Source organism: Triticum dicoccoides, chromosome 2A (assembly GCF_002162155.2).
Source record: "Triticum dicoccoides isolate Atlit2015 ecotype Zavitan chromosome 2A, WEW_v2.0, whole genome shotgun sequence".
NCBI lineage: Eukaryota > Viridiplantae > Streptophyta > Magnoliopsida > Poales > Poaceae > Triticum > Triticum dicoccoides.
Genome location: NC_041382.1, coordinates 163,560,085 through 163,570,866, shown reverse-complemented (window position 1 = coordinate 163,570,866; position 10,782 = coordinate 163,560,085). Strand labels below are relative to the sequence as shown.

The following is a 10,782-nucleotide window of genomic DNA, read 5'->3' as shown; positions in this document are numbered from 1 at the left end:
TCCGGCCAGGTGTGCGAACAAGTGGGGGGTAGATCTTTAATAACTGTCAATTTTGCAAAAAAAAAAACTGCGTGCATGCGTATTCCAGCGAGCTGGGCACATGTGGTAGTCAATGCACACTTGGCATCGGTTGACTCGAGCCAACTCATTGTATACGTACATAAAACTGTATAATGGACCGTAGACGATCTCCTAGAGCAAGTTTGGTGATTATATTTCGGGTATTTGTAATCACAGAGACTAAAGTTAACGCCAGCCCAAGTAAATGCACGTGTAGTGAATTTTTCTCCTGCTTACTTGACTGAAGGCATGCGATTCTTCCTCGCACGACCCACCACGAGACTCCTGCAGAGGCGCGCCAGCCACCGCAATAGCGCACCCACCGCCGCTTCTCTCTTCTCCACCGACCTCCGTCGCTTTGATCCAGGCCGAGCATCCGCAACGCCGCTTCTCTGTCCTCAACCCAGCTCAGTCGCTCCGCTCGACACCGGGCATCTCCGCAGCGACGCTCCACGGCGAGATTGGTCGCCGCCCCCTCCGTGAAATTGAAGGTCGGCGGCGTCGGTGCCGACCACCACGACAGGGAATGCGGAACTGCGGCGGCTGGGCCGACGCCTCCCCTCGCCCCTCTCTCCGGCGGCTCCCACCGCACCGGAGGCGGCGGCGCGCCAGGACTTAGTGAGCCAAGCGGAGGCCTTTCCAGCACCAGGCCCAATGCTGCTCGGGGCTTCTTAAGTCATGCCTTGGGCGTACCGGACAGGCCCAGGCCCAGGCCCAATGCTGCGAATTCGAGGTTGCCTACCGTCTCCTTTCAAAGGCGAAAGCTTGCGCGGGCGTCATATATACAGCCTCCGCCTCACCGTCTTCTTCCTCGCCCTCTTCTTCACCCTTCCCGGAGCGGAGAAGCTTGCGCAGGCATCATATACAGCCCCCGCCTCGTCCCCTTCCTCGGTATGCTGAACCCTTCCTCGGTGTGCTGAACCCTTCCTGGAGCGGAGAAAGACCAGGTTTGTACATTACGATCTTGACGCATGATTTCTTGCGGGGTTTATCTGCGGAGCGCGTATCTTGTACAACATTACCGAATTTGGTTGAGTTCTGGGCATGGTGTTTCGTTCTTGATCATCCCCTCCCCTCCTGCGCTGCTCTTCTTCCCGGAGTAGAAGACCTTTGGACGTTAAAATTCAGGAGTGCAGATGAATCTTTCCAACTTTCTTGGATTCACGAGTTCTTGCAGAGTTAATTTGTGTTGCATTTCGTACGACAGTACCGATTTTCGTGGGAATATGGTACGGTTTCTTGGTTAGAACGGTTCTTGGTCCTCCCGCTTGTGCTGCTCTGCTTCCCGGCCGGAGTTACAAGAGTTTCGGACATACAGTAGGATTTAGGGGGACAAATGCACGATCCCAAGTTCTCTTGGCTTGATGATTTGCTGCGGGGATAATTTGTGGAGTATATTGTACAGCAGTACCAAGTTTAGTGGAATTTTGCATAAGGTTGCTTGGTTAGAATGGTTCTTGGTCCTCCCGCCCGTGCTGCTCTGCTTCCCGGCCAGAGTTACAAGAGTTTTGGACATTAGGATTAGGGGCACAAAAAGCACGATCCCAAGTTTTTTTGGCTTGATGATTTGTTGCGGGGTTAATTTGTGGAGTATATCAAATACAACGTACCAATTTTGGTTGACTTCTGGAGGCGATTTGGGGACTAGAATAGTTCGTGGTCACGAATACGTTACCTTCCTTCTTTCTGCTCCCGCCTGTGTGTACATTAACGCTTTAGGGGCACAGAAGCATGATTCCAGGTTTTCTTAGCTTGATGAGTTCTTGCGGGGTCAAATGTGGATTAGCTGGTGCATCAATATTGATTTTGATGGAATTCTGGAGGTTCTTGGCTGGTTCTTGGTCGTGGATATGCTACTTTACCCTATATTTTCTGTTGATTGCCAGTTTATATGGTATAATATATGGAGTACGTTCTAGTGGTCTCTGGTTGGATTTTTGTTCTTCAGTTTTTTGAAGTGCAAAATGGGCAACGTGAAATTCTGGTGAATACATGCCATTGTTTCTTACTGTGGCACAGGAAACAGAGAATGGTTTCCGTGATATTAATTATTTATGACACCAATTTATTATTTTTTTATTTTCCTTGATGTTCTCTGTGGCACAGGAAACAGAAAATGGTTTGGAGGTCTGACCAGCCTTGCCGCTTCTACATGATTGATGGATCTTGCAAGTATGGTTCAGACTGTTGGTTCTCTCATGGACTTGACTCATTTGGGAGGATAGAGATCCAAATCAGGGTATTTCTGCATATGATGCATGGTTTTCCTGTCCCAGTAGTGGATTTGCCACGGAATTGCTCTGAGTTGCACATAAAGCTTCTGCAAGACGGACAGGATGGGAATCCTGATCACCTGCTGAGTTTGCTCTGGCGTCTTCATACGATTTATTTGTTTCATGACAGGTTTTCTGTGGTCTCATTTCTAATATCTCTCTTTTAGTTGTCTGTTTTGTTCACTTTAAATTAGCAATGAGACACATCTCTTTACCTTTCTGAAAAAAATTGAGACACATCTCTTTTCTTTTTCTAGACGTTCTGATTTATAACCATTGATGTTTCAAAACAGCTTTCAATGGTATGTAATCCTGTTGGAGGTTGCTCCACCAGCCTACAATCCAAATGTGATGGATTTCAATAGTGAAACTCGGATTTATATCACCTTCTCTGCTCAAAGTAGAGAAATATGCACTGAATCAAAGGTTCATTCGTATTTCAGGTATCGTCTTGTAACTTAAGCGTTCAGGCCCTTTAAATAAAGATCCCAAGTGCTATGTCATTATGTTAATATTATTTATGATGTTTGTTCCAGCAATTTCGGGTCTGTCGTGTCTGTGACTATTCCGCATGGAAGGTCATATGGTTTTGTGAGATTCATGCTCCCTGGGACAGTGAGGCTGCTTTTATCAAACTGGAATCCTGAGGTCCCTCACTTCATCTCCGGAGCAAGACTTCACGTGGACCGCTATATCCCCTATTATCTGTGGTAACGATTTAGTACATGGTTGCTTTATTTTGCTTCCTTTTACGTTATCCTATCATATAGTGTAAACGTAGATCTATAATTTCTGTTAAAACAGTATCTCATGTGTGCTATTCACACATACAGAATCTTTACTGTTAGCTATGGTGGAAATGTCGCATGACATTTTTCTAAGCTCTTATGACTTACTTTATTTTTGGCATTTCTCAGACTAGTCAGTTGCTGATTGTTATCGACTTCTCTTTTGTTTGACTTTGTGGACTAGTCTCCTTTTCCAGCATCATTATCCATTTAGGATGTCAGTCCCGGAATTTGATTTCCAAGCTTTGTTGTTGTCATTTGCTTCCTAGTGACATGGCTACACATTAGGCTACTGATTTGAATTTTTTTTTGTGTATCTAGGTGGCCTATACCATATTCTGTAAACATCACTAGCCTTTATTCTCTCCGTAAGCTGCTGGTTTGATTTTATGCTTCATTTAGGTTATGTTGGTTTCGTTTATTTTGTATTTTGGGGTACTTATAAAGTGTCCCTGTCGTTCATTAATTCAATTCATGGAATTAGTTTATTTTTGGAGCACTGATTTAGTTAGGCCGTACCTTACTCAATATATTTTTAAATGTTACAAGTTCAGAAATAAGGGACCTTGTTTTTTTGCATTTGTGAACTCTGAATGCTCAAGTCTGGAAATGTTGCAAATACAGGAACCCTGCTGAGAATCATGGGCCGAATGGCCTGGATGGAGGGCCAGGACATGTACCAAATGCCCTGGGTGGAGTGCCAGGACAAGAACCAGGTGCGCCAGATGGAAACGCAGCACAACAAGATATCTGAGTTTTCCTTCTTTTTTACCTTCATCAATGTATTTTAAACATTACAAGTTCAGGAATAAGGGACTTTTTTTGGCATTTGTGAACTCTGCTCAAGTCTGGAAGTGTTGCAAATACAGGAACCCTGCTGGGAATCATGGGCTGAATGGCCCGGGTGGAGGGCTAGGACATGTGCCAAATGCCCCGGTTGCAGTGCCAGATGACGTGCTAGGTGTGCTGGATGGAGACGCAGCAGAACAAGATATGTGAGTTTTCCTTCTTTTTTTTACCTTACCCAATATATTTTAAATATTACAAGTTCAGGAACAAGGGACTTTTTTTGCAATTGCAAACTCTGAATGCTCAAGTCTGGAAGTGTTGCAAATACAGGAACCCTGCTGGGAATGGAGCGGCAGGACAAGTGCCAGGTGTTCCGGATGAAGTGCCAGGTGTGCCGGATGGAGGCGCAGCACAACAAGATATGTGAGTTTTCCTATTTATGTCGGCATTTTCAGCTACCATCTATCGACTTTTAGGATGCTTAATCGAGCTGTTATGCTACCTAGAATGGCTGACCTTATCATGGTTGCGACAAACCAAATTATGCTGGACTCGGAGCACTTCAGATGTTGCGCGTTATTTGATATTCTGTATTATTTTGAGTAGCAACGGCCATTGTTATTTCCCATTCCGATATCATTTTTGTTGCCTTTCCCCTGTTGGTTAGTCTAGTAGTAGCAGATCTGAACCATGTGAGCTCTTTTGCAGGGACGAGATCGCTGCCGCTCTTCCAGATGTCGACTGTTTCTACAAGGAGGCCTGACCTGACCAGCCAGTGGCGCAAGTATAAGTGGATTGGAACGGAGTTCCCCATTCAGATGTTGTCGACTCCCATTCGATACATATACACTCCAGACATAGATTGTAGATTAGATGAGTATACTAAAGACGCAGCAAACTTGAGTACACTATACTGATTACTGAAACGCTTCTATGGTTTCCTCTTAGATAGATCATATAAACAAAGGGAAGTTTTTGTACATTGAAGCGCTTTCCTTGGTTGATTAGGTTTGGGGTCAACCCCCCTGCTGTTATGACCTGCTGATGCATGATCTAAGAATCCTTGTAATTCTACTCTACACACTGAGTTTTTTTGGTAGTTAATAGCAAAACAGAAACAGTTTGTGTTTGCATATGACACTGAGACCTGTGCGTCTCTTTCGGAGAGAGTGATGGAAGATATCTTCAGTTTCAGTTGGTTCATTGGGTTTTGCTTACCTGTTTAGTTGTACGTCATTGTTGTTTATCTTCGAGAGAGAGTTGCATTACTCTGGTGATAGGAACAAGTGGTGATTATTTTGTACCAACCTGAGATTAGTACATGCCAGATTTTCTTTGAATTGTTGCACATCATTTTTGAATTGCCTTGAGATTAGTACTCCTACATGCCAGTTTTTTGTTTTTTTTTAAGTGGGACAATGCTAGTGCTAGAGCTAAAGCTTCCTTTAGTTGGCACCACCGGAAACAAAAGGCTGCCTTTTTTAGCTCCCAAGCCCCAAACCAAACAGTGCGTGCGAACTGACGCGGCTGAAGCCGGCTAATTTCAGATGATCAAAACACACATGTGTATGTTGTAAACATTTCGAATAAGGATGGCGGGGTACATATTGTTGTATGTAGTATGAACATACAAAATTTGAGCCAATATACAGTGGCGGAGGCAGGGATGCGTATAATCTGATGTTGGGGAGGGCCGGCTGCAGGCAATAGTAAAAAAAATTCACTGTTCATATGCATAATACAAAGGAAATTAGGATGTTGGGGAGGGCCCGGGCCCTGGCTGGCCACCCCCCTGCGTCCGCCACTGCCAATATATGTTAGGTGCTGCTACCCGGCCGACGGATATTTTTATAAGATACACCGCCTCGCAAGTCATCGGCTTTAATGGATTGAGCGATTGAGCGTCACTTTTTATCATTGCAACACAGGGTGTGTTGCGGGGAATTTCTGCAACACGGATAATGTTGCAATATTTTTTTTGCAACGGAGGCCTTATTTCAGTTTTATTTTATTTTTTTGCAACAGATGTGTTGTTGCAATTTAGTTTATTTTGCAACAGAGGTCTCATTACAAATTTATTTTTTCTGCAACATAGGTCTTGTTGCAGTTTTTGCAACAAAGACCATGCTGTGAAAACTCGTCATAGTGGACAGTCAGCAGCGATAACGTTGACCGAAAGAAAGAAAAAAAAGGACCGCTCGGTTAAGACACGCGCCGTAAGGATGAGCTTGCGGATGCTCACGTACGATCCGCCGGTAGAAGCCAAGCGTTTTCCATATATATTTGCGTTATATAAAGAAAAGAAAAGGAAAGGTGTGAAATACACATATCTTGTCTTTTACATTACTGCAAATACACACGTGCTGTTGCGTGAAATTTTTCAGATTCATACATCCTAAACTTAGTAACGAAATATTGAAACTTGACGGAAAAATTCGCTCAGAAGCACATGACCCCAGCATTTTCTGGTACATGTGGCCCCTCGTCGAATGCTGCACTCGTTTTCTTCTTCCGCTACTGCACCTGCTGAGATCCCTCGACGGTATAGTTTTTAAAAGTGTGATTCCCATCATAACCCTGTGAGAGACAGGGAGGGCGTAGGCACAGTACTAGTACCATTACAGGCAAATCTCAACCGCATAATCTCTATCATTACAACCCTGAAGAAAATTTACTATAGCCTACTACTCCCTCCGTTCCCAAATATTTGTTTTTCTAGAGATTTCAACAAGTGACTACATACGGAACAAAATGAGTGAATCTACACTCTAAAATATGTCTACATGCATCCGTATGTTGTGTCCATTTGAAATGCCTAGAAAGACAAATATTTGGGAACGGAGGACGTATATGTCTGACACAGAAGTTGCACGCTATATGGTCAAGCTGCAGTTTTGCTAGACTTAATATGTTGCTCGAAAGTTGCGGTTAACCGTAAGTAGAAGTCAAGGCAGCTACTCTTTAAGCAGTTAGCAGAATGTTCGATCAGCTATTCCGGTGGATGCTGTTCTGTCAGATGAACCATCCATTTGTAGTTGATCCGGAGCTATCAGAAAGACTCTACAAGATGTTTCACAAGGCAACAGCTGAACAGAGGGGTAACCAGGCCAGCAACCTAGGCCATTTCCTGGAAAATAGTAGATCAATCATTAGAACTACGCAAAATAACAACCGGAAGACACAGAAAGAAAAGGAAAGTGCTGTGTAAGATGGTCATCTTACAGTGAGGAAGGACAGGCTCATAGTCTAAAACGCAACCTATCAGCTGAATATTAATCATCTACTGCCTTGGTGCTAACAATTTCCTTCAGACTTCTCGGCAAAACCTGCCAACAGACGCTCTGTCTCGATGTATGTTACTTCTCTCTCTAAGTTAGTCAAAGGCTCATTGATGGCAAAAATGCTCGTCCACAGGCGCGAGGGAGGTTAATATGAAATAGACCCTCTGGAGCTTTCTTACAGTGAGGACAGGCACGGAAGTCAGAAGCAACCCTCTTGCCTATGGTCAAGTTCCTCAAACTATCTACCGTCGTGATGCCAATGGTTTCCTTCCAGTCTTATCTTCGAAACCTGTCAGCAGCAAGCTCTGTCTAAATGTATGGTACTTCTCTAAGCTCGTCCCAGCCAACCGCTGGCAAAAACGCTCATCTGTAAGCACAAAGGAGCTAAGAGGAAATGGGCCTTTTGGAGCTTTCTTCAATGAAACAAGAAAACGGTGACGGGGACGAATTCTCTGCTCAAGAGACAAGCTCAAGTACATGGGGTACTTCGTCAGGGATTGAGCCTCATTCTTAAGGTCATTGACCAAATAAAGATACTTTGGTTTGAGATTTTTCTCCACCGACAAAGATAGCACCTGAAAAACATGGCAGGATACATTTACCACGAGAGACACTTAATAGCAACAGCAAAGATATAAGGATGAGGAATGATAACATGTATATGGACATATGGTAATACCTGAGTAAGACTTGTCAATATTTTGAGAATATCAGAGTTTCTCATGCCAATGCTTCTAAGGAAATTGATTCGAGGCAAGATGCCCTCCTCAATGCTGTAATGAAGCAGCTGTGGGTGCTTTGTGACCATTTTGACAATGCTATCTTTGGGAGCCCCTAGTTCTTTTGAGAGAAAAAGAAATCGAGATTTCCACGCATTATCAATTCGCTGCACCAGAATCTGAGGGCTTAGCTGCACCACTTTTCCCACATCCCTCTCCTCAATACCCACTTCCTCAATCAAATAGCTTATAGTTGGCTTCAGGGACTGCTCAATACTGTAAGATAAAAATGAAGGGGCAGAAGAAATAATTTGCCCCATACGTGCATCCGGAACACCAATGCCAGCCAGAAAAGCAACATGAGACTTCAGATTGCTGAGAGTGTATTCCAAGATTTGCGGCTGTCTGACCAGCATCCTCTTCAGATCCTTGCTTTTAACACCAACACTTAGAAGGAACTCCAACCTTTCTTCTGCAGAAGCCCGGTTGATTTGCAAGCAAGCCATGTGTCTTTCATAAATGTAAGTAAAATGGGATTCCCTCAGTCCAAATGAGCACAGGTAATCAATAAGCGGTAACCATTTATCATCAAAGTCATATTCTTCTTGCAATTTTTCAAACAGAATACGAGAGATGCTTTCATTTTTCAACTGCAACAACAAATCTTTGTTAGTCAACGTACCTTACATACTGAAATATGGACCAGAAACATGCACATACTGAATTGATCTTAGAAATCTACCTCTACTTCACTGTTCATGCTTGTAAGATTTAGTAATGTTCTGTTTATTTTGCTCCTGGGCTGGAGGGAATTAGACCTTCCTGGACTAGCATGTTTATCACGAGTTTTGGGCCGCCTTCCTTCCCAATTTTCTTTCACCAGTTGTGTTTTTCGTCCTGAAGCATAGAGCCAGGTTTCAATACAAGGTACCATTGTTTTTAAGAAATTTTACATAGCTTAAGTATACCTGCTCTCTTGTTCGGAGCACGCGGGTTGTTTGTATAAAGGACACCAGGATACTCCAAACCTGATAAATCGTCCTGAAAAGAGTAGTGCAATATAGAGTAAGATATACTGGAACAGTGAGTTTGTAATATTTGTTTTATGAGCAGATAAACATAAGTGATTTTTTTAGACAAAATTCTGCATAATAATTCAAACGCAGCATCTAATGATGTAGTATGAGCAGTGTGTCAACACAACATGTGACATACACCTTCCAAGGAAATTCTGTACACTGGGTTTAGATAGACCACTGTTCATTATGATAACACCCTTTTAAATAGCAAAACATGGGAGCATTCACTATGGCGTCATGTGTCACTAATATATGAAGGGGCAATTGAACACGTTGTATCGCAATATCCTTTTTAAGTATGTATTGTTTGCATGTGAGCACAGAAGCATCTGATGTTACCGAAACTAAAAGGAGCTAGAAGAGTTTGGTCAATATGTTCCAGCTCTCCTAGCAAATCTCAGACCATTTGTCAGGACTCGGGAGGGTACAATGGTAACAGCACTGACAATTCATCATTGTTCCAAATATCGGCCAGTTAATCTGCATCTCGGTCAGTTAATCGCTACTCGGTGGGTCACCGAATAGCCAATTAACTGATTTATTTATCAGGCGATTAACTGGAAAATTCGCCTATTTATCCCTACTCAGCACCCGACCGATATGGTACAAGTTACCGATATCCTGACCATTGCAATTCATATCCAAACACAGAACTACACAAGACCTGCCAAATGGCTGATTGCTCATGCTTTGTTGGCACTAGTCCTTACGAAGCCTCGACAAAGTTCTTACACTACAAAATATTAACTGTGCCACATTATGCGGTGCTTATAATCTGATAAAGTATCAACTGTGCTACATTATGTGGTTATAATGATCTGATGTAATGTGAGATACAGAGCCAAAACTGAACGCACGGGAAGACAAGCATTCATATCAAACATGCAAATTGTACTCCCTCCGAACTGCATACCGGAAGTATAAATTCTAGAATAGGCACAAACGGTAATAGGTATTTCCTTGATGACTAGGGTATGCCAAATCTTCACGAGACACTGAGCTAGAGATTACATCACGCTCTATACCAATACGATTGTCCAATTAAATTCTCCTGCGACGAGCACATTTTAAAACCAAGTGAGAGCCCAGTTCGCATTTCTCTCACATGACTAGAGCCAGGCACTGGCAGTGAAGCAAAGGCCTACTCAACTTGGCAATGATTACTGGTATTGGGGAAGCTCACCTCGCTCTCGTCGTCCTCGTCGTACTCCTCATCTTCTTCCTCTTCATCGTCGTCGAGGTCGTAGTAGGGGTAGCGGGAGCGCCGGGAGCGGCGGTTGGGCTTGAGGAGGCGCACGTTGGTCTGGAGCGAGAAGGCGACCGAGGCGAGGGAGCGGCGGGCGGTCGCGGTCGCCGAGGGGAACGGGCGGCAGGGGAGAACGGAGCGACCGAGCGCCGCCAGCGGCGGCGGATGCAGCTGCAGCAGCGCCATGGGCGAGAGTACGGCGGGGCTTCGATTATTTGGATTTTTATCTGCGGCGGTGGGGGATGTTGGGGATTCGGTCGGGGTTTGGATGAGGACGAGGAGAGAATCTTTCGGGGGCGTAGTAAAGGGGTTTAAGGCCCCGCTGGGCCGGGCCGCTGAGTCGGCCAGTCGGCGCAGGAGCATTTTTCTTCTCTTTGATGGTTGGACGTTGCAAAGAGAGTGTAACTTCCATAATCCGTCAATTCTGATAGGGAAGTAAACAATGTAAAAGGAAACTGCGTTGGGTGTCGTGGAACATCATGACTAGACCCAAGAACCTGGGAGGTTTAGCCTTTCGTGATCTCGAAATTTTTAACATTGCCTTACT

General features: G+C 44.2%; 2 protein-coding genes across 3 annotated transcripts; one reads left to right on the top strand and one right to left on the bottom strand.

The window, feature by feature from the left end:
• Positions 1-282: 282 nt before the first annotated feature.
• On the top strand, positions 283-5,043 carry LOC119359202 (putative zinc finger CCCH domain-containing protein 51). Its single transcript, XM_037625499.1, has 8 exons — positions 283-1,007; positions 2,167-2,463; positions 2,627-2,776; positions 2,870-3,043; positions 3,746-3,837; positions 3,991-4,116; positions 4,241-4,333; positions 4,619-5,043. Exons 2-6 carry the CDS (start codon positions 2,177-2,179, stop codon positions 4,014-4,016), a joined length of 729 nt encoding a protein of 242 aa, XP_037481396.1. The 5' UTR covers positions 283-1,007; positions 2,167-2,176; the 3' UTR covers positions 4,017-4,116; positions 4,241-4,333; positions 4,619-5,043.
• A 1,412-nt stretch (positions 5,044-6,455) lies between these two features.
• On the bottom strand, positions 6,456-10,509 carry LOC119353993 (transcription termination factor MTERF9, chloroplastic-like). 2 transcript variants are annotated; one of them, XM_037620700.1, is made up of 7 exons: positions 10,173-10,509; positions 8,879-8,951; positions 8,653-8,807; positions 7,871-8,560; positions 7,133-7,766; positions 6,757-7,037; positions 6,456-6,597 (listed from the first exon to the last, which is right to left on the bottom strand). In XM_037620700.1, the coding sequence occupies exons 1-5, from the start codon at positions 10,419-10,421 to the stop codon at positions 7,434-7,436; spliced, it is 1,500 nt and encodes a 499-aa protein (XP_037476597.1). In that variant the 5' UTR covers positions 10,422-10,509; the 3' UTR covers positions 6,456-6,597; positions 6,757-7,037; positions 7,133-7,433. The 2 variants fall into 2 exon arrangements, with proteins under 2 accessions (XP_037476597.1, XP_037476596.1); XM_037620699.1 differs by having other exon boundaries at positions 6,456-7,037.
• Positions 10,510-10,782: the final 273 nt, after the last annotated feature.